The following is a 24,425-nucleotide window of genomic DNA, read 5'->3' as shown; positions in this document are numbered from 1 at the left end:
AGTAGGTTAGATAAATGTCTATCAGGGATGGTCTAGACAGTATTTGGCCCTGCCATGAGGGCAGGGGACTGGACTCGATGACCTCTCGAGGTCCCTTCCAGTCCTAGAGTCTATGAATCTATGATGCCCCTCCCCCGGCCAAACTGAAAGCTAGAGCCAGGCTGTGGTAAGAGCTGCCCAGGCTGCTGTGGGAGCCCTGGGCAGGGTGCTGGAGAGTAGCTCCTAGCCCATATCTCCACCCCTCGAGGCACGTCACCCAGAACAAGTGGAGGGTCCAGGACTCCCCACCAGCAGCCTGTGCTCCCTGGGCAGCTCTTACTAGTGCCTGTCTCCAGCTTCTGGCCTGGCCGGGTGGTGGGGACTTGGGCAGGAGAGAGAGAGAGAGCAGGGAAGAGGCTGGTGCTGTCCCTGAACCTTGAGTAGGCATGGAGCAGCGCCGCAGGTAATCCAGGACAAATGATATCCCAGAGTAATTCAGCCCAGGACCGGGATGTGAACTCTGCATTTCAGAACCGTCCCACCTAGTTTGAGATGGGCGGTCCCCTATTAGAGAGACCAACTGGGTTCAGGGCCTCATTGTATTTTGACACGGTACAAACACAGGTTGATCAGTAGCTGCACTGAATATTTTACTATTTAAACAGGTAAGACAAATAACAGATCAGGTACCAAGGCCCAGAGACTGACTATGTGATCTGCCTAAGGTCCCAGAAGAAATCTGCGGCTGTCAAGGCTGAATCCCACTCTGTCACTCCGAGTGCAGAAGTCGGGCCTGCAAGAATTTTAAAAAATTCATTCTGCCACTCCAGGCTTGTATTACACTCCCAAGGTTACAACTTTTCTCTGACCTTGACTTGGTAAACGCTGCCACCACCCAAATACAACAAAACCCCCTTTGAACCAAGGAAGGAGCACTTGGGAATTCCTCACTGTGGGATGCCCTCAAGCCCTTTCACCCCCCTCTGGGGAAGAGCTGAGAAAGGAAACAAAGGAAATTACCTGTGGCCACCAGCTAATCAAACAACATGCACAAACCTCTTAAGACACCAAAAATCCAATCCTGTTCTTAAAAAGGTAAATTTTATTAAAAACAAAAAGAAAGAAAATACATCTGGAATTTAGGCTTTTACTAGATTTTAAAAGAGCAATTCCAAAAATTAAGCACCCAAAATAGATTTCTTGGGGGTTCAGCTTAAAGGTTACAAGCAAACAAAAGCAGCTGCGGTTAGCACAGAGGAGTCTGCAAGCCAATAAGAAATAAAAGAAATAATGCTAATCACATCTAGCTAAACATTCTGATCTACTTACACACTGGAGTTCAGATAAGTAGTTCTAGGCATGATTTGATGACTTATGATCATACCTGGCATAGCTGCTTGTAGCATGGTTGCTCTGACCCTTTAGCCCAGAGAGAACAGACAAAGGGAAAGTTTCTTTCCCGATTTTAAAAAGTTCTATCTTCCCATTGGCTCTTTTGGTCAGGTGCCCCCTTTTTTTCTTTATCTGGGGGACTTTTTAACCCTTTACACGTAAAGAAAGTAAAGAATAGCTACCGGGAGGGATTTTACAGCTGGCTGGCTGCCTGGGTGTCCATCAAAGGGAGCTATCCTCCCCTCCTTTATTTATTACATGCCCCCCAAATCACAGATGGTGCTGGCCAGTCTGGTTCAGGTCAGGTCCACACTGGCTGGGATTTCTTACTGGAGGTTTAGGAAATAGCGTTAATATACATACTAATTTTACTAATAATTTTTACTCATAGTTTTACTACTACTGACATGAAGAACTAAACAGTACTTTTTACATTTCAAGGACTACAATAAATTAGAACACAGGGACATTTTTACTTGGCTAATTCTGGGAAACCTTCTCCGGAGAGTGCATCAGCCACTTTGTTAGAGGCTTCTGAAATGTATTATATTTCAAAATCAAAGTCTTGAAGAGCTAAACTCCACTGAAGAAGTTTTTTGTTAGTCTCTTGGACTGTGTGAAGCCACTTCAGTGCAGCATGGTCTCCTTCTTTGAGAAGGTAACAGATTTTTTAGACAAAGGAAACGCAATGGATCTAATTTACCTCGATTTCAGTAAGGCATTTGATATGGTTCCACATGGGGAGTTGTTAGTTAAATTGGAAAAGATGGGGATCAGTATGAAAATTGAAAAGTGGATAAGGAACTGGTTAAAGAGGAGACTACAACAGGTCATACTGAAAGATGAACTGTCAGGCTGGAAGGAGGTTACTAGTGGAGTTCCTCAGGGATCGGTTTTGGGACCAATCTTATTTTGAATCGTTTCAATTAGCCTGACTCTTGGGCAAGAAAGTGGAATGTGCTAAATAAAGTTTGCAGATGACACAAAGCTGGGAAGTATTGCCTAACACAAGAAGGACGAGCATATCATACAGGAAGATCTAGATGACCTTGTCAACTGGGACACACACACAGCCATAACCCATACACCTCGAACTCACGGGCCTACTCGAAATTTAATCCATGAAAGTGCAAACTCCATGGCATTTAGGATTAATAACAAGAATTTTGCGTATATAAAAATTGGGACACATCGTTGGAAGTAAATAGAGGAGGAGAAGGACCTTGGAGTATTGGCTCTGAGTCACCAGAATGACTATTGAGCCGCCAATGTTGATTGGCCATTAAAAAAAGCTAATGATTTTAAGCATCAGGCAAGGTGTTTTCCATGTAAAGATGAAGGAGGTGTTTAGTACCAGCTTATACAGGCACCTGGTGTGAGGAACCTGCATCTGGAATACTGTGTGCAGGTTTGGTCTCCCATTTTTAAGAAGGATGAATTCAAACTGGCAGCAGTACAGAAAAGGGCTACTAGGATGATCCGAGGAATGGAAATCTGTGCTTATGAAAAGGAGAGCTGAAAGAGCTTGCTTGTTTAGCCTAACCAAAAGAAGGCTGTGGAGGATATGTACTGCTCTTTATAAATATATCAGAGGCCAAATTCAGGCGACGGTAGCACGACCCAGGAATATATTTAAGTTTCACCAGAAGTACCTCACAATCAGGACCGCGATCGACAGAACACACCATGAGACGAATATAACACTGGGGTAGTACCACTAGGAGAGTGTTAGACTTGAAATGAGATGAAGGTTTCTAACTCTGATTAGAGGAGGTGAAGTTCTGGAAGAGCCTTCCAGAGCGGGACGGCAGTAGTGGAGCAAAGACATACCTTGGCTTCAGACTGAAACTTAGATAAGTTTATGGAGGGATTGATTGATGGGATCAGCCTATTTTGGCAATTAATTGACCTTTGATTATTGGCAGGATAAATATGCCCAATGGATCTGTGATGGATGCTTAGATGGGTAGGATCTAAGTTATACGGAGAACTCTTGTTCCTGGGTGTGACTGGTGAGTCTTTCCCCCGTGCTCAGGGTTTAACTTGATCGCCATATATGGGTCAGGAAGGAATTTTCCTCCAGGGAAGTATTGGCAGAGGCCCTGGAGGTTTTACGCCTTCCTCTAGCATGGGGCATGGACACTTGCTGGAGGATTCTCTGCACCTTGAGGTCTTTAAACCACGATTTGAGGACTTCAATAATTCAGACGTAGGTTAGGGGTTTGTTACAGGAGTGGGTGGATGAGATCTGTGGCCTGTATTGTGCAGGAGTCAGACTAGATGATCGTAAATGGTCCTTCTGACCTTAAGTCTATGAATCTATGGTCAGTTTGTAGGTGGAACCGCTGTCCCCAAATGTAGGGGTATAGCTTCTCCAGAACGTACACAATGTGTGTTAACATTTATTTTTCTGATGCCTGAGACTGACCAGTGGCTTTCCCTCAGAAAGTATTTTGCTGAGAAACACGACAGGATGGAATTGTTGAATCTGGTCCCTCCTGCATTAAAACTGCTCCCACACCACGCTTGGATGCATCTGTGGTTACGAGACGAATGGTTGGTTGAAGTCTGGGGCCCTCAGTACAGGGTCAAACGTAAGGGCCGCCTTAAGCTGGTTCAAAGGCTTTATGACACTTTTAAGTCCACTGAACAGCATTTGGCTGCTTTTTCCTGGTCAGATCTGTCAGTGGGGTGGCAATTTGTCTGTAGTGTGGTATAAATCGTTGGTGATACCCGGCCAAGCCCAAGAAGGATAGGACCTGCTTCTTAGACTTAGGGACAAACCAATTTTGGATATCATTTGCCTTAGCCTGTAGGGGGTTGATAGTTCATTGACCCACCTGGTGTTCAAGGTACAATTACCGTGTTTAGGCCTATTTGACACTTTTTGGCCTTAACAGTTAATCCTGCCTCCCTTATGCGCTGGAAGACAGCTTGGAGGTGTTCCAGGTGTTCTGCCCGTGAATCTGAGAATATAGCCACATCATCGAGGTGGGCAACTTCACATTCCCCAAATCCAGCCAGAAGGTTATCTACCAGTTTCTGGAAAGTGGTGGGTGCATTTCGCAGTCTAAAAGGGAACACATTAAATTCATACAGCCCTACATGGGTGATGAAGGCTGACCTTTCCTTGGCTGGGTCATCTAGCGGCAGTTGCCAGTACCCCGTAGTTAAGTCTAAGGTAGAGATGAGCTGGGCATGTCTCAGTTTCTTCAATAGCTCGTCTGTGCGTGGCATTGGATTGTTTTCTGGGCGAGTTGCACCATTTAGCTTAAGGTAGTCCACACAAAAGCAGATTTCCCCATCTGGTTTGGGAACCAGAACTACTGGAGAAGCCTATGCATTCTCAGAGGGGTAGATTACACCCATCTGTAACATGTCCTTGATCTCCCTTTCTATTGCGGTTTTGGCTTGAGGAGCGATCCGGTAGGGTTGGGCTCTAATTGAGCAAGCATCACCTGTGTCAATGGAGTGGTACACCCATTCTGTCCGTCCTGGGGTGGCTGAAAACATTAGCGCAAAGCTGGTGCACAGCTCCTGGATTTGCTGTCGCTGCTTACACCCAAGGGTCATGGAAAGGCTCACCTCTTAGTAGATTCCTTCAGGCCACTCAGTGTTGTCTCTCTCCTAGGCTGTAAACTTGATTTTTCAGGAATAAAGGGCTTTAGAGAATTAATATGGAATACTTTAGGTTGTAAGGAGGGTCTGGGAATGCTATGAGGTCAGGTGCCCACTTTTTTCTTTATCTGGGGAACTTTTTAACTCTTTACAGGTAAACCAAGTAACGAGTGTATGTTATGGATATTTCAGGTAGTATATCTATCTAGCTATCGATCTATCAATCTGTTGAAATAGTATATATATGTGTGTTCTTTATTGCAGCTCCATCCAGTAGAAAACCAGGGGACCCCCTTGTTATTTCTGATATAAAGAAGGGAAGTGTTGCTCACAGGTGAGATCTTTCAAACTTTCAGAGAAAGTCTGTTGCCTTCAGCTTGTGCCCCATATAACTTCTGTGCACATAGAAACTCCCTTACAAGAGTTCTATGGTCTGTTAAGTTTCCAAATCAATTAAATCATTTTACTGGAGGAATAAATAATATTTTTAATCTCCATTAATTAAAACTAATGATTGTCATCCAAAACCAAGATGGAAAAAGATGTATTAATTTTTTAAAAAATAATTAAAAATCCATTTGAATTGTACATGAGAGTTAATACTACTTTAACTAGCATACTTATACGTTACTAATTAATCATGTAACGTTCATTTGTTAACAGAACTGGAACGTTAGAACTTGGTGATAAACTGCTTGCCATAGATAACATTCGACTGGACAACTGCTCCATGGAAGATGCTGTTCAGATCCTTCAGCACTGTGAGGACCTTGTAAAACTAAAGATCCGTAAAGATGAAGATAACTCCGGTATGAATGGTGATGTAGTTATATGCACTTTCATGTCTTTTGGAACTTAGGATTATTATTGTGTTTGCAGAGTGCAGTTAAAAATGTGTTAAATTTGGCTTATATTTATTAATGTCAGTTAAAGATGTTCAGAATAAAAGTCTAAAATTGTCTCCATGGCTATATTACTTACAGGGATTTTGCAGTAGTAGAAGTTACTCTGTATTCCAAGGAGATACTTTCTCTCTCAGATGTAGTCACATAATGTTGATTTTGCTCTTATGTGACCATGTAGGTCTTCCCTGTTCCAAGGACTGGAGACACACAAAGCAGAATCCTGATTTAGGGTCTGATCCTGCAAGATGCTGAGCACTCTGGCCCAGATCCGCAAAGGTTCTTAGGAACCTAAATCTCAGTTTTAGGCACTGCTGCAATCCACAAATCTTCGACTCGGCTGCCACCAAACACTGTAGGTGTCTAAATTTGGCACTGAAATGTTCAGCCTAAAAGTTCTCTAGATTCCTATGTTTTTGCCTCTGGGCATGCACACTGCTGCCTTACTCTAGACGCCTGGATGCCTCCCTGTCACCTGAGGCCCTAAGCGACCCACGAACCAGGAAAAGATAAGTGAAGCAGTGCCTGTCTCGCCTATGGGACTCAGAAGCTGCCTACCAGATTGAGTCCCATTCAAAGTTTAGCTGGAGGAGGAGGTGGTAGAGCAAGAGGTGCCTACTGTATGACTTTTAGCCCAGTGGTTAGAGCACTCACCTGCAATGAGGGAAATCCAGGTTCAATTCCCCTCTGCTTCAGCGGGAGAAAGGGGTTGAACTAGGTGTCTCTCACCTCTCAGGAGAGTGTCATTGGAGAGTCATTAACTACTTAATAATTTAGCCAAAGTGGAACAACCTCAACAGGAGTGAGAGAGGGAATCCCATGTCAGACTATCGCATAGCCCAGTAGTTAGAGCACCCTTCTGAGAGGTGGGAGACCCCAGTTCCAAACCTATTCTGCGCCAAGCAGAGTGGGGAGTTCAACCTGAGCAGGGGAGCGCTCTAACCACTGGACTAAAAGTTATAAGGTGGGTGGTGCTGGTGCTACCATCACCACCTCATGTTTCTCTTCTTCCCCCCATTTTGTGTGGAGTGAGGCAGGCACCTAACTCATCCTCACAAGAAATTACTTAGGAGCCTAAACCACCTGACTTCAGGAGAGGGGTCCCCAGCTGTGGAACACTAGCTGCTTCCCTGCAGCCTGGACTTAGGCGCCATCCGTAGGAGAGGAGAGGGCTTAGGACACACCCTTTTCGTTGGCATCTCCTGCTGGCTCCCAGCCTAGCATGCTGGCTTTTGGGGATCATGTTCATAGGTACCTATCTCTACCCATGCATTGTTTAGGGAGCCTAGGTTCCTAACTTGGCTTTGTAGATTACAGTGTTGTTCCTGTTAGTTTGTAGCTGCCTAAAAGATAGGTATTGCAATGCTTGGCATCATGACACAATGCCTTAGTGCCTTTGTTGATCAGGCCTATGACCCTGATCCAGCAGAGTACTTATACGCATGCCTAACTTTAAGCACATAAATTTGACTTAAGCAGATCTACTCACACACTTATAGTTAAGCCTGTATTTAAGTGCTTTGCTGGACTGGGAACAGAGTGCTTAGCACATTGAAGGATCAGCCCCTAGGGGCAAAAACCATTTTGCACACTATGTCAGTTACTACATCCAGATCCATAAATCAGCAAACTTTCCAAATCATATATTCATGGAAGCAAATCCCTATCTTGTTGAGAACAGAGTGAGTTCTGCTAGGCATTTTAATGCCAAAGCAGGTCAGTCCAATTATAGTTATTTTTGCTAATTATTTGTATTTTGGTGGCACCCAGAGGAGCCATAGTCCTGGACCCCATTATGGTAGGTACTGTACAAACACCTAACAAAAACATGGTCCCTGTTCCAACAGCTTGCAATCTAAGGGTACGTCTACACTACAGGATTATTCCAATTTTATATAAACCGGTTTTGTAAAACAGATTATATAAAGTCGAGTGCACGCGGCCACACAAAGCACAATAATTCAACGGTGTGCGTCCATGTACCGAGGCTAGCGTCGATTTCTGGAGCGTTGCACTGTGGGTAGCTATCCCGTAGCTATCCCATAGTTCCCGCAGTCTCCCCCCCCCATTGGAATTCTGGGTTGAGATCAAAGCCATTCTGTACCATCTGGCCGGGAATAACCGGGAGTCATTCCTATTTTACCCGGCGCCCCCCCGGCGCAACCTCAACGCTAAAGGGACGCAGCCAGGAGGCACTCACCGGATGCAATGACGAGGATGGCTCATCGTCCCTTTTGTACTGTACCGTTATGCCACCCTGGGGAGGGGAGGGGTCCAGGGAATGCTGCTGTTTAGTGGCGGCAGCACCGTTGCTCTACAGCAGCATGCAGTAGAGATGGGGTGACATTGGAAAAAAATCAAGAATGATTTTATTCTTGTTCTTTCAACAGGGGGGAGGTGTCGGTAAAATTGACGAGAAAATATAGCCCTGAAACCACGCCTGGACATGTGTTTGACCTACAGGCACGTGCAGCTCAGCCAAGAATGCAAATGCTTGTTTGAGAGACTGTGGGGACTGTGGATAGCTTGGAGTGCCTGCAGTCCCCTTCCCTTCCTCCATTGAGCGTGCCATTTGGTTCTTATGGCATTTCCGTTACGCTTGTCACACGGACTTGGTTCATAGCCTGGAAGACTCTTTTTCAAATGCTTTGGCATTTCGTCTTTTGTAACGGAGCTCTGATAGAAACACGATTTAGTCTCCCGCCATACAGCGATAGATACAGTATCTCCCGTACGGCTCCATACCTGGAGTGCATTTTTGGAATTTGGGACTGCATCGCCACCCGTGCTGATCAGAGCCTCCCGCTGCCGCGCTGCTATGATAGTCCAGCAGGACATTAAATGGTGGCGGGAGAGGAGCCCAGCCTCCAGCTGCTATGATAGTCCAGGCAGTACAGAATCTTTTCTTAGACATGAAAGGGGGCGGGGGGGCTGATGGAGCTCAGCCCCAGTTGCTATGATGACAAACGGTTACCAGCCAATTCTGTACCATCTGCCGGAATAACCGGGAGTCATTCCTATTTTTACCCAGGCGCCCCGGCCAACCCTCACCCTAAGGCCAGCCAGGAGCATCACGGGATGATGACGAGGATGGCTATCAGTCCTTTTGTACTGTACCGTATGCCACCGGGAGGGAGGTACAGGATGCTGCTGTTCAGTGCCCAGCACCGTGTCTACCAGCAGCATGCAGTAGAGATGGGGTGACATTGAAAAAAATCAAGAAATGATTTTTTCCCTTTTCTTTCACAGGGGGGAGGTGTTGGTAAATTGACGAGATATACCCTGAACCACGCTGGACAATGTGTTGACCCTACAGGCACTGGGAGCTCAGCCAAGAATGCAAATGCTTTTTGGAGACTGTGGGACTGTGGATAGCTGGAGTCCTCAGTCCCCCCTCCCTTCCTCCATGAGCGTCCATTTGGTTCTTTGGCTTTCCGTTACGCTTGTCACACGGACTCTGTATCATAGCCTGGAGATTTTTTCAAATGCTTTGGCATTTCGTCTTCTGTAACGGAGCTCTTTGATAGAACAGATTTGTCTCCCCATACAGCGATCCAGATACAAGTATCTCCCGTACGGTCCATACTGGAGCTCTTTTGGATTTGGACTGCATCGCCACCCGTGGCTGATCAGAGCTCCACGCTGCGCAAACAGGAAATGCAATTCAAAAGTTCGCGGGGCTTTTCCTGTCTACCTGGCCAGTGCATCCGAGTTCAGATTGCTTTCCAGAGTGATCACAGTGGTGCACTGTGGGGTACCACCCAGAGGCCAATACCGTCGATTTGCGGCCACACTAACCCTAATCCGATATGGTAATACCGATTTCAGCACTATTCCTCTCATTAGGGAGGAGTACAGAAACCGGTTTAAAGAGCCCTTTATATCAATATTAAGGGCCTCGTTGTGTGGACAAGTGCAGGGTTAAATCAGTTTAATGCTGCTAAATTTGGTTTAAACGTGTAGTGTAGACCAGGCCTAAGTAGCTAAATCTAAATTATATGTTATAACTGACTAAAACTAGCACCCCACACACTATAATGTTCTTGTCCTGTAGCTGACTGCCAGCAAGGAAGTTCTTAAATTCTTTTCTACCACTGAAAACAGCAAAGAAATAACTTCTGGTCCGATCAGTATTAATGAAGGGCAAACCCAGCAGCACCTGTAGAAACTGGCTTTTGAAAAGTAACTTTGGATCCATCTAGCTAAATGATCACTAAAACTGAATTCTGTCCTACAATATATGGTGATTAGGCTCGTAGGGCTGAGGATGTGGAATTGGTTAAACATACTCAGTACATCCTCAGACATCCTAATGTGGGAGGGAGAGCGATTGGCATAGCTAATGCATATCAGATAGTTATGGAAATAAAGGCTCATGTGGCCTAAAAATCAGCAAAGAATCCTGTGGCACCTTATAGACTAACAGACATTTTGGAGCATGAGCTTTCGTGGGTGAATACCCACTTCATCGGATGCACATGCGTGCATCCGATGAAGTGGGTATTCACCCACAAAAGCTTATGGTCCAAAACGTCTGTTAGTCTATAAGGTGCCACAGGACTCTTTGCTGCTTTTACAGATCCAGACTCACACGGCTACTCCTCTGATACGTGGTCCAAAGAGACACCTACCTGACACCTCTTTTACAGAGCTCAGTGAAACAGCTAATGGAAGAAAGGCAGGAAACTGCAACCATTGTAGGCAGGTGATTAGGGGCAGAAGTTTTCCATTCACTAGTGGGAAATGGAAGAACTCTCCCCGCACAAGTAACTTGTGTTTTTTACAGGTCAGAAACTAGAGCGGATCATAAATTTTTTGACAAAATGTTTTTTCCTTCAGAAAATGCCGATTCATTGACACTAAAACTGTTTACTGAAATGTATCATTTTCGACAAAATTTCCTTTGGGGAGATTTCTTGTGTCCGGGATGGAATTTCTGGTCACAACAAAAGAGGTGGGGACACACCAGAATAACCAGTATTACAATGGTCAAGTCCCTACACTGTCTGATTCAGAGCAGCAACTTGAATCTGGGACTCTCACGTCCCCGATGAGTGCCCTAACCACCAGACTGTTCTGGGGTGGATGGGTCAGTCTGTCTCTCACCCTTCTTTGGTAAGGTCTCTGTTTTGTCCTGATGCAGAATGGGAAAAATATTTGAAATCTCAAAAATTTTCACAAGACAGGAAAACTGTTTCCCACCTGGTTCTATTTATAACAGCGCTGGATCCTGTCTCCTACCTTCCTCCTATCTGTTCTCCTATTTTCCCTCCCCAGTCAAAAGTGTAGGTTACTAGCAGCCTGTGCAATACCAATGTGGGATGCAATTGGAATCTAAAATAAGTAATACTGGAAGAGCAGGAGTTAATTGTAGATGTTCCCCTCTCTACTCTAAACATCTCTGCAACTCTCAGGTGTGGTGTTGTCCCAGAACAAACCTAGGAATTTTGCTGTTGATTTCATTGAAGCCAAGATTTCATCCTGGGTCTGCTCAGAAGCAGCATGTGTGGCCTTCTGGGAGTTGTGTGCCCTGGTAGATGGTGCATATTTTAGTCTGAATCAGGGCCGGTGCAACCATTTAGGCGACCTAGGCAGTCACCTAGGGCACTGGTATTTGGGGGGCAGCATTTTCTTTGGCAGTGACCGCGGTGGCTGGATCTTCTGCTGCCCCGGTCGCCACTGGCATTTGGGAGGATGGAGCTGGGGTAGGGGAGTGCGGGGAGGGCCACCTGCAGCAAGTAAGGGGTGGGGGCGGCACGCAGGGGAACTCGCCGCCCCAGCTCACGCCTTCCCCACCTCATCCCTGAGCACACCATGTCTGCTTCACTTCTCCCACCTCCTAGGCTTGTGGTGCCTAAGCTGATTGCAAGCCTGGGAGTTGGAAGAAGTGAACCAGCAACGGCGTGCTCAGGGAGGAGACAGAGCAGGGGTGAGCTGGAGCGGGGGGGGTGCCTCAGGGCAGAGGGTGGGGGGGGAGCTGCCACAAGGGAGGACACCTCAGGGCGCAGGGGGGAGCTGCTGTGGGAGGGGTGCGCCTCAGGGCAGGGGCTCGGGGATGTGGGAGGGCACAAGGTGGAAGTTTCGCCTAGGGCACGAAACATCTTTGCACCGGCCCTGGTCTGAATAGGACCCTTACTTACTAAGTAACTTTTGCAAATGAATGTTTCTTAATTTTATGACTAAATTAATATGATACCTAGGATATAATCAAGAATCATTTATTGTATCTACAAATTAAATTGTCTTACTGAATGACTAACAAATAATGATTAGTAAGTTTTAATTAATGTATTATCTACTCTGTGTAACCAAATCTATTCAAATTTAGGTACAAAGACAGATTGTAGACATAGTGAACATAATTTTCTATACAGATTATACTAAAAAAAATTGAATGAGTTTCAGTCTGTATATGTTGTGATTAACAATTTTGAAAAGCAGCTTTCAATCAGTATCCCAAGAAATCAAAAAGGAACATTACGAAAAATGGTGGCCAAAGGTAAAACAAAACAAAATACCCATCTTAATTGAAATTAATGAATTTTAACTAAGTATATTTTTACTTATACGTATTTAATTATTTTTTCTCAACTAGGGCTGCATGGAACAACAGTGTTCCTTTAAACTCAATAAAATTGATAATTAATTAGAAGTACACTAAGAGAAATGAGGCTTGATGTTTATAGATGAGTAGGCATAGGGCACTCTAAAATGATTTCTATACCACAGTGTAACATAGAGAGCTTGTCTATATGGGGACTTCCAGAAAAAATAGTCTGAGTGAACTAAACATGTTAATTTGAAGAAGACTAGTTAAACCTCATTAAATCTCTGTGCTGATGCCATTATTCAGAATTAAAATGGCCTTATTTCAATTTAACTTAATTCATTTTGGAAGTGAACTGAACTAAACTAAACCAAAGTTGGAATTGGAAGGCCTCTTTAATTCATAATAAGGGTGTTCACAGAGGATTTTAATGCTATTTAACTCATGCACTTCAAATTCAGAATTTTGTTCATTCAGATTAACTTTCCTGGATGTCACTGCATAAACAAACCCTACAATTTTTAATGATTATTTTCAAATTCTTCTGTTGCTCCATCCTTCATTTCTATGTTGTTGTTGGGTTGTTTTTTCTCTTCTTCTTCCTTGTAAGGTTGTTTTTAATCATCTATTTTTGCAAATTATTTTTACCATCTTTCTTCCCCATACAATTTTTCTCCTTCCAATTTGCATTTCCCTTTCATTTGGTTACTTTTTCTTTGTATGCATTATTATACCTTCATCTTGGTTTTATTTAAACCTTTCACTCTTCTGTTTGTCTTTATCCTGCCTTTTCTCGTATCTCTTACTTCTTCAAACAAAACAAAATGTTTGCCTGCTTTCTGCCACTCTCCTCAAAACGAACCCAAGTGGTGAGGTCAATACTGAAGTGATCCATGCTAATAGGGATCTGCAGTTGTGTTTCTGCTTCACGCTCCAGTCTGTTTTTAGCGAATATCACTTTGCAGAATAGAGACTAGCACGTATATCAGAGATAGTGCAACATTAACAGTATTCTTGCCAGCAAGTTAAAGAAGTATGGGCTGAATGAATGGACTATAAGTTGGATAGAAAGCTGGCTAGATCATCGGTCTCGATGGGTAGTGATCAATGGCTCCATATCTAATTGGCACCCCGGTATCAAGCAGAGTGCCCCAAGGGTCAGTCCTGGGGCAGGTTTTGTTTAATATCTACATTAATGATCTGGAGGATGGTGTGGACAGCACCCTCAGCAAGTTTGCATGTGACACTAAACTGGGAGGAGTGGTAGATATGCTGGAGGATAGGAATAGGATACAGAGGGACCTAGATAAATTAGAGGATTGGGCCAAAAGAAACCTAATGAGATTCAATAAGGACAAGTGCAGAGTCCTGCACTTAGAACGGAAGAATCCCATGCACTGCTACAGACTAGGGACCGAGTGGCTAGGCAGCAGTTCTGCAGAAAAGGACCTAGGGGTTACAGTGGACAAGGAACTGGATATAAGTCCACAGTTTGCCCTTGTTGACAGGAAGGCTAATGAGGAGCATTGCCAGCAGATCGAGGGACGTGATCATTCCCCTCTATTCGGCATTGGTGAGGCTTCATAGAATCATAGAATATCAGGGTTGGAAGGGACCTGAGGAGGTCATCTAGTCCAACCCCTTGCTCAAAGAAGAACCAATCCCCATCTGGAGTACTGTGTCCAGCAGAAGGATGTGGAAAAGAAGGATGTGGAAAAATTGGAGAGTCCAGCAGAAGGCAACAAAAATGATTAGGGAGCTGGACCACATGACTTATGAGAAGAGCCTGAAGGAACGGGGATTATTTAGACTGCAGAAGAGACTAAAGCTGCAGAAGAGCTGCTTTCAGCTACCTGAAAGGGGGTTCCAAAGAGGATGGATCTAGACTGTTCTCAGTGGTAGCAGGTGACAGAACAAGGAGTAATGGTCTCAAGTTGCAGTGGGGGAGGTCTAGGATGGATATTAGGAATCATAGGATAATAGGAATCTATTTCACTAGGAGGGTGGTGAAGCCTGGAATGGGTTACATACGAAGGTGGGAAAATCTCCTTCCCTTATTAGGTTTTTAGGTAGCTTGACAAGCCCTGCTGGATGACTTAGTTGGGATTGGTCCTGCTTTGAGCAGAGGGTTGGACTAGATGATCCTGAGGTCCTTCCAACGCTGATATTCTATGATTGATTAAGTCATTACAGTACTTGTAATAATTCTTTGATTTCTGCATTTGATACAAGTTGCATCAGTAGGTGAGAGACACAAGGAGAAATTTCACCAAGCTTAAGGAAATCCTAATATGTTTATTCATAGATTCATAACTCTAGTACTGGAAGGGACCTGCGAGAGGTCATCGAGTCCAGTCCCCTGCCCTCATGGCAGGGCCAAATACTGTCTAGACCATCCCTGATAGACATTTATTAACCTACTCTTAAATATCTCAGAGATGGAGATTCCACAATCTCCTTAGCAATTTATTCCAGTGTTTAACTACCCTGACATTAGGAACTTTTTCCTAAAGTCAACCTAAATCTCCTTGCTGCAGTTTAAGCCCATTGCTTCTTGTTCTATCATTAGAGGCTAAGGTGAACAAGTTTCTCCCTCCTCCTGATGACACTTTAGATACCTGAAAACTACTATCATGTCCCCTCTCAATCTTCTCTTTTCCAAACTAAATAAACCCAGTTCTTTCAGCCTTGCTTCATAGGTCATGTTCTCAAGACCTTTAATCATTCTTGTTTGCTCTTCTCGACCCTCTCCAATTTCTCCACATCTTCTTGAAATGCGGTGCCCAGAACTGGACACAATACTCCAGTTGAGGCCTAACCAGCGCAGAGTAGCGGAAGAATGACTTCTCGTGTCTTTGTTTACACCACACCTGTTAATGCATCCCAGAATCACGTTTGCTTTTTTTGCAACATATCACACTGTTGACTCCTATTTAGCTGTGGTCCACTATGACCCCTAGATCTCTTTCTGCCATACTCCTTCCTAGACAGTCTCTTCCCATTCTGTATGTGTGAAACTGATTGTTCCTTCCTAAGTGGAGCACTTTGCATTTGTCTTTATTGAACTTCATCCGGTTTAGATCTAATTTGATTCAATATCTTTACCATGGGGTAACATACGCACCTGAGTCCAAGAAATTATACTAGTTTTTTCCTGCCAACTTTTCACCCTGAAGTTTGTCATCACTTTTATTGACCTGAACCTGCAACCCTGAAAAGTCTTTACAAATCTAGTTCTTCCATTTGGCAGCAAAACCAGCTATCATTATGAATTCAGGCCATATACTTTTCATGTTGTTAAATAGTCAGAACTCAAGTTGTCTGAATGTAACATTAACAAAAAGTAATGCTGCAATTTTAAATCTGTTCTATATCATTAATTTTCTTAAGTAGAGCTGAGCAAAATAAACAAGTAATAAACTGGCCTCCTTTCTTATCATCCCCTAATAGTTGTAAACCTTCTGTAGGAATGCAGACACACATTATCATATGACTACTGTCTGCTTACTCTTGCACTGCACCTCACTATTGATACCTAGACATTACAGTATTTTGTCAACACCCAGTAAATACCAACTACTGCATTTTCAGTTTGACTCATAATTTGCTAGTTATTTTTTTAACAATACGGTTCATCTTCTTTATTGAAGTTCTACATTTAAGTAGCCCTTTCAAGCCTGGGATCTCTAAGCACTTTGCCAACATTCTGCAAATGAGTCTGCAGCCCTTCCTTTCTGTTAAAGTGGCAACAGTTTTGTGCGAACTCATCACATGACCATTGATCACTTCCAGCTGGATCTCAGGTGTTATTTATTTGTCTGTGATGGTGACTTTCTGGAAATCAGGTGTCAAGAAAAATGCATCCAATAGGAGATGTGAGAGGGCCAGAACCCATTTAACAGGTGTCCCAGCTGGGAATCAAATGTTTATGCTAGATATGAAAGTCATATATACCAGCAGTGATTCTTTGCTGAATATATTACTAATTCTTCTCTCAACACAAGCCTTTGCTTTGATTTGATGATATATATATTGTTTGTTTAAATCTATAGCAGGAAGCTAGGTAAAAGGGAACTGATGAAGATTCTAGACAGTAGCGTTAAAGCAAAGCAGAGGCACAGAACAGCTTTAAAGAAAATATCATTTCCCTTATTCTAACACAGTGCATTGTTCAATGTTAGAAGAAAGCTACTCTCTCCATGGACCTTTACCATGACACATGATACTACCTTCTTTATTTTAAAACTTTATGATTTAAATGAGCAGAAAGTTTAAAATCTCTAGCCTGTCACGGTTTAGTTCTGGTAATGTTTGCTGAATATGCACCTTAAGGATTATCAGTGCCTACTGAGCCGTTTCAAAATGTCATTACCCACAGATCTGAGAATGCATGCCTGACAGGCCAAACACACTAGGTGAATACCAATATCATAAACGAGAGCAAGTGAGCATTTGTTATTTTGGTTTTAGGATAATCTGACCTTTTAAGATTTAAAAATTTCCTCTCTCAAATTATAAGCAGTACAGTTGATTGCTCTCTTGCTGTGACACTTTTTGGGTAATGTGTAGAGAACTCCATTTTTGGTCACCCATTAACATTTTCCTCTTCATTCTGTGATTATTGTGTGCTAAGACAAACAAACAAGATGTCATACAAATGATTTCATGAAAATGACTCCAGTCGTTATTGTTGGGCTTGATGTCTGTTGATACATAGACGCCAGGAATTATTTTTAATTATATCAATAGTTGAGACTCAAAACATGCCCTTCAAAAACATTGACCTAATATCAGATTTTTCTTTTAAAAATAAATAGATGAATAAAGGCTTCTCAACTCAAGGAAATGTTTGGTCAATTGAGACTGTGATCACCTCAAACTTCTCCCTCCTCACAACTCCTCCCTGTTTTAACCCCCCTACTGTGTCCTCCAATTAACAGAAACATTGTCTTGGCTCTTTCTACAGCAAAGTGTCTCCTCCCTACCAATTACATTTGTATAGAGAACATGCTAATAAAGATTTTAAAACATAAGGATCAAATCCTGGTTCCACTAATGTGAATGGGAGATCCACCATTTACTTCAATGGGACTGGCTTTTAGCCATAAAAGCAAAATAAATGAGTGATTCTCTTATTTTTGTTTTATGAAATAAGCTAGTGGAATAATGAATAAAAATTGTATCTGAACTGTAAGTCTTTGAGAATACTCTGTCTGATTTCCAGTCACTTGTCTGAATGTATTATTCTTTTCATTCCTTCTTTCATAAGAAACCAATTGCGTCCTCTTGGCATTTATTGCAGATGAACAGGAGAGTTCTGGAGCAATTATTTACACTGTAGAGCTCAAGCGTTATGGTGGTCCACTTGGGATCACAATTTCTGGTACTGAAGAGCCCTTTGATCCAATAATCATCTCAAGTCTTACTAAAGGCGGACTCGCTGAAAGGTAAATTGGAAACAATTATTGATATGACTTCTGTTTACGAAGTTCATTTCTTCCTTCATTCACAGGGACATGCTAATTTTTTCATGCATAGGAATGTGTTGATTTTCCCAACATCTATGAAAAAAGATAAACTAACCATTTCCAGTCTTTGTTGTTGTTTTATGTTTCCTGTGATTTTTTTCCATGCTCAGCAGTATCATGGATATTTTATCAGGAGGTTATTGAACCTACAGCATGATTTTCTTAGAGTGTAAAGGATTGATGACCTTGTTGTAAATCACCTAAGAAAGCTCCGCCAGCCAAACTCCTCCATCCCATGGAGATTTTATGAACTCCTTTTGAAAATATGGCAATGGAATAGCTAAAAGACTGTGTGTGTGTGTGCACGCGCATGTGTGCACACAAATCTAAAATGCACATATATGCACACACAAATGTATATATACATATATACTGTACATGCATACAATACACATTCTGCATTTGTGTATGTGTTTTTACACAAACGTAGTGGCACCCTTAAAAGTTTGGAAATTACATTAGATTACATTAATTACAGTAAGTGCTGTATAGGAAATAATGCAAATATTGAAGTTACCTTATCTATTTATTTCAGGGAAATTTTTCATGTGTTTAAGAGTAGTTACTGTAGTAAGTGTGTGTGTATTATGTCCAGAGCAATAAAATTTTTACATATATATAATACACACACACACACCCCTATATATCTATATAGATATAGATATGAGCAATAAATTCACTGAACAAGCCAGTCTCCAGTAATACAGTACTTATTTTTAATGCAAGTTATAAATTTACAATTTTGTAAGAGCAATATTAATAGTTTATAGAGATATTATTTGTTTGATACTGTTCAAATCCATAACCATCTTGTGGATGTTAAGAATCTGTATGAAATAAGTGGGTGATTTTAGGCCAAGATTTTAAAAAGTGAGTAGTGATTTCAGTGCCCATCTTGAGATACCTGAACAGAACCTGAGTTTTAGAAAAGTCTGAACACCAACACTCTGAATATCAGGCCCCTTTAAGGTGTCCCAAGTTGGGCACCCAAAATCACTGGTCACTTTTCAAAATTTTGGCATTAGGTCCTGATGGGGAGTGTCCACTATAGTCATTGCAGCTGACACCTGTGCTGGCCATCTTAAACAGAGAGGCTAAGAACTGAATGAACCAGAAAAGCAAATATATACATGGGGAATGAACCAAGTGCATTGACACACAAAATGTATCTTCTCATCACTTGAAGTGATTCCTACAGAACAGGCATATTCGTGTGATGGTGAGTGGTTGTTCATGTACCACTGCACTTGTTGTATCTGTCCTGTGATTATGAGACTTCAGTTTCCAGTGCTGTCAGTGGTACTTCTGCAGACATTAAACTTACTTTAAAGTTATGTAAGTATTTTAGGTTTTTTAACAAACAAATGAGCACCACTCAGGCTCCTTATATGATCAGTTCACCCACATTTTGCCACAGCAAAGGAGACAGAATTCTTCACTGCTGTGCATTATCTCTACTGCTGGCACTGCAGCAGAGGTAACTTAATTTACACATCCTTAGTTGCAAATGTACTGATTAAAAGTAGTTCCAGTAATAATACTTTACATGTGAAATTAAAAGAAACAATTGAAAATACACTCATGTCTCAAAATATGTGAAGAAATTGGCTTTGCTTTTTCTGTTGATCTTTGCAGTGTTTTATTTCTGATACTTTAGGACAGGTGCAATTCACATAGGAGACCGCATCCTAGCAATAAATAGCAGCAGTCTGAAAGGAAAACCTTTGAGTGAAGCCATACATTTGTTACAGATGGCAGGAGAGACTGTCACCTTGAAAATCAAGAAGCAGACAGATGGTGAGTATTGCTAGAGTCACATTTATGCTCTTGAACCAGTATATTTCTACACCTTAAACATTTGAACATGTATGGGCCAGGGAAAATTTCTTGTCCATAATGACAGGGAGGGGAAGTATCTTTTTAGGTTGCAAAGAGGCAATAATCATGTTTGTTTTTAAACCCTATTTAGCTGCAAGCCCCAAGAAATTTTCCATCTCTGGTCACTTAAGTGAGCTGAGTGATGCTGAAGATGAAACCTCTTCTACACAGAAACCAAGCAAACTATCAGACATTTATTCTACTACAGTTCCAAGTGTGGATAGCGCAGTAGAATCATGGGATGGTTCTGGTATTGATACCAGCTTTGGAAGCCAAGGTACAAGCAACAGTTTCAGCCACCACTTAACACAGAAGTGATTAGATGTATGAATCACGGTTCTCCACATTAAAGAAAATCCTACCCGCCAACTTTGAACTTTGTACTTCACAGTGTGCACGTCTCATTACGAACACACACCTCGTTATCTGGTGTTATTTCTTACACTCAGGAGGCCTTGAGTTCATTGTTTCATAACATTGTAATGGGTTATGAGGCATTTATCAATATATTAACAGGCTTGCATTAGCTTTACAAATGTCTGAATGGCCCAATCCGTAGTTCATCCACACTAAAGGAGCTTATCCTTCAAGATCAGATTAATACAAGGCACAGAATGCATTGAGCATCTGAGGCCCATTCTCATTGGTTTTTAAGCTGACTACAATGAAGATTTATTGTAAACTGCTGAAGGGGAACAGGCGAGATCATTCCATGATTTGTTACTCTTTTGTTTCTTCTTCATTCCCATGACATTAGATTCAAACTTTTAGCCCTCAAAGTAATCACTGTGTTTAAAGAGATTATTTAATTAAGGAAATAACAGGCTTCTTATTACCTTCAAACTTCTATAGCTAGATTTGACTGTTTATTTAATAGTACTTTTTAAATAATTCATGTGAAGTATGTAAGATAAGATGTAAGTTTTTTGGGCTATAGAAAATGTAGAGAGGGTTCTTAATTACTCTGAATTACAAAAGAACAAAGAGGCTTCCAAACATCTTCATGTGTTTTCTTTGACTGTCTTTTAAATCATTATATCTGTACTACCATTGGGTGCACAGTACATCATTACACAGACAGATCACCTAACCCAGAGAGATTTTTCTTCCTCCCCCGATTTCATTAAATTGTTCAGTTGTGTCTTCATCTACATATCTATCAAGGCTTTCTGGGGCATGGGCTGTCAGATCGGTTGGTCTGTTGTGTTTTACCCCCAGACAGAGAATTGGGACAGACTTTGGCCCAATACATTGCCTTGATAGACTGAAATTCTTTGCTGATCACTTTAACTGCTTATATATAATTAATATATGTCTGGCTCAATGAGCACTTATCATTTTCTCTCTGGCAATCTTCCTTTCAAGCCTGTCTAATAATATTAGAGCAAAAAGTAGCTGGTGTCACTACTGATTACTGTTTTCTTTGTATTTAGTCTTTAAGTATTTTTTGGTCTTGTGCATATCCTGGCAGTAACTCTCTGTTGTACGAAAGGGTCTCTCAGCATTAGATCATAACCCCTCTTTTCTGTGTTTTGGAGTTAATTTATTATTATATTTACATTTTCTTTGGCCTACAATAAGTTTCTCATACTCAAGCCGAGATATTAAATTGACTTCACTGGAGTTACTGCAGACATTAATTTGACCCATTTGTATCTTTCCCCTCCCTCTTTCTGCCTCCCCACCACCACCACCACCACTTTCATCTAATGAATAGAATAAATAATTTTATATTTTCTTTAGTTTTCTGATAATTTTAAAGGAATATAGTGCTATGAAAGTTGCTAGATTGACAACTCTGTTTCCTTTTTGAGTTGATCTGGAGTGAATCCTCTTTTTACTTACAGAACAAGTTCAGAGCAGGTGGTGACAGTGTAAACTTCCCTGTGCTGCCCCACCAGTGTACTCAGATTTAGTCCTGAAGGAAGATGAGAGCTTAGTTCAGACTCCATGAGCAAGAGGCCTTGTGCTTTCTGCTAAGATTGCCAAAAACGGTTCTGGAGATGGATTAAATGAAGGAATTGCAACAATTCTCTGATTAGACTTGTCAGTACTAGGAGAATGCTTGTCGCCTGTGAAAGGGGGACTCTTGTTGCTATAGTGATTATCTCTTTGTCAAATAGGGTGACCAGATGTCCCGATTTAATAGGGGCAGTCCTGATTTTTGGGTCTTTTTCTTATATAGGATTCTATTACCTCCCACCCCCATCCCGATTTCTCGCGTTTGCTGTCTGGTCATCCTATTGTCAAGAGGCTGATCGACAACTATATATGATTCACCTTCTTAACCTAATAACTGCAAATAAATCTTCTCCATCTGCCTTAAAAATACTGTCCCACTCTTGCATCAGTATAGCTCATGTCTCTTAAACAGCCCGAGTCATTATCAAGTTGTGTCTTACTATGAATATTCTCTTATCTTGGTACTAAACCCCTCCTCCCCTTCTATATTAAATTCCATTCTAGCCTGTCCTGTCACTTCTCAGTTTGGCTCCCTTTCCAAACCTTTCTTGGCGTAAATATAAACTAAGCAAATTCAGGAGTCTTGGCAACCTTCTTGTAGCACTACCAGAAAATGTTTTCTCTTATTTGTTATACTGATTTAGTGCTGGCAGCAGTGTTTCTCCCCACAGATGGATTGACACTATATTTAGGACCATTGGCTGATGTGCCAACATGGGGTAGCTAGAGCATTCCCTACACAGTAATCCATAACACACAAACTCTCACAAGCAAAACCCTTGTCCAGAACAGCATCTGAGTCCTTTAATGCCAGCCATTCAGCCAGAAGAGTAACGGAGTAACTCCATAGCTATGCTGTTTTGAGGGAGGTGATTCCAGACAGATTCAAGGAAGTGAAGTGCTCCTGTGTATTGGTAACCGATAAACGGAGCTTCTCAACAAAAATGTGTGTGGTAAAGTTCCTCGTACAGTGGTTAAAAAGGAAAATGTAAAGGGTCAGTGCAGTGCACCAAACAGACATATGTGGTTTCATTCCTGGCTCAATAATACTGTAGATTCTGCTTATTAGCAACCGCTTGGTTGCCAGCAAAACATTGCCATTACCTAGCAGTTGCTAATAAGCAGAAGGCAGGTTTGGGAAGCAGCAGCCAGGGAAGGAAGTGCTTGGACATGTCATTCCTGACTGCAGCCCTGCAAACCTACCTGCAGGCAGGACAACAGCAGGGAGGGGGACTGCAGCTGTTTACAGTGATTGGGGCCACTGGGGGTTTATAGGGCTGAACTGGATCTTGTCCTCTGCTCTCTAGGGTTTGGGCCTTGCTTCCTACCCTGTATGCAGTCTCCTCCACCCCTAGTAGGTTGCAGACTGGAGAGTTCAGAGAGAGGTACCATGCACGTCTGACATCTGGGTTGGAGCCTTACTCTCCACTACTGCCCTGGCCACAGCGCACAGCCCCTTACCTCCTGTGTGGTCTCTGTGCGCAGGAAGGTGTGCCAGGCTATCACTCCAGAAGGAAGTGCTGGGACAGACTGAGCACTGGCTGCAGGTACGTTTGTGGGGCTGCCCCCAGGGAAGGCACATTCCAGCACTTCCTTCCCTGCCTGCAGCCTCACAAACCTGCCTGCAGGTGGGGCCTTTCTTTAAAAAAAAAAAAAATCAAATCACTAATACGTAGCATGCCATTGCCAATATCCAAATCCCATTAACATGATATTAATGGGAGAGGTCTGGTTCCCAGTGCAGTGCTGACATTAACTGGAAGTTGCTTAATATCAAGGATTTTTATTAGAATCTACTGTACCAGGTGTTCACCATCACCATTCCTTTGATGCTGTAGGGATGTGTTGGGTCATTGCACAGGGTTCTTCATATTTGGAATGCAGCCCACATTAAATTAAATAAGAAAAGTTTTACTGAAATAATGTTAAGATATTCCAGCACATATAGGACTGAATTCTCTAGACTGCACAAGCAGCACACGATGAACCTCAAGTGTCTGGAGATGACCGGTGGAGAAATACCCTTGTGCAAGGAAAATTTTCCACTGGTGTAAATGTGGCAGAGACTGCTCTGTCACCTTCTCCGAAGGCAGTCTTCCCAGCCCTTATCAAGAGGGGAGGCCAGGAGCGTGTCAGGGGCTGTATGAGGATGCATGCAGGTAGGACAAGGAAGGGAAGGGACCTGGTGAAACGGAGCTGTCCCATTTCTGATCCTCCACTGATTTAAAGTTCTTTGGGGACCTTATTTCAGGGGCATATGTGAGGCCTACCTTTGTGTAGCCCTAACTTGCACACAGAGCGCAGTTTGTTCCCTGTGTCCCCACCGAGCTCAGATGCAGTGGAGAATTGGTGCCAGAGTGTTTACTGTAACATCATGCACTGTTCAGAGATCCCTGCCAATCCTGAGCATATTACGCTAGATTTAAGAAGGTTGGTCTAATGATTAAATCACACACTTGGCACTTAGGTTCTTCTTCGAGTGCTTGCTCATATCCATTCCAGTAGGTGTGCGTGCGCCGCGTGCACGTTCGTCAGAGAAACTTTTACCCTAGCAACACTCGGTGGGCTGGCAGGTCGCCCCCTGGAGTGGCGCCACTATGGTGCCTGATATATACCCCT

General features: G+C 42.6%; 1 protein-coding gene across 14 annotated transcripts in view; it reads left to right on the top strand.

The window, feature by feature from the left end:
- Nucleotides 1-24,425, top strand: part of GRIP1 (glutamate receptor interacting protein 1) — a 607,764-nt gene that overhangs the window by 544,408 nt on the left and 38,931 nt on the right. For 8 of the 14 annotated variants that reach the window (XM_075066240.1, XM_032788840.2, XM_032788835.2 and 5 more), the window contains 5 exons: nt 5,254-5,323; nt 5,653-5,798; nt 17,708-17,885; nt 19,624-19,763; nt 19,936-20,121. In XM_075066240.1, the coding sequence (XP_074922341.1) occupies nt 5,254-5,323; nt 5,653-5,798; nt 17,708-17,885; nt 19,624-19,763; nt 19,936-20,121 (720 nt within the window). The remainder of the gene's footprint in view (nt 1-5,253; nt 5,324-5,652; nt 5,799-17,707; nt 17,886-19,623; nt 19,764-19,935; nt 20,122-24,425) is intronic. The other 6 variants (XM_075066258.1, XM_032788838.2, XM_032788842.2 and 3 more) reach the window with 1 other exon arrangement.

Source organism: Chelonoidis abingdonii, chromosome 1 (assembly GCF_003597395.2).
Source record: "Chelonoidis abingdonii isolate Lonesome George chromosome 1, CheloAbing_2.0, whole genome shotgun sequence".
Classification (NCBI taxonomy): Eukaryota; Metazoa; Chordata; order Testudines; family Testudinidae; genus Chelonoidis; species Chelonoidis abingdonii.
Note: the sequence above shows the minus strand (reverse complement) of the source record. Positions and strands in the feature narration are given on the sequence as shown.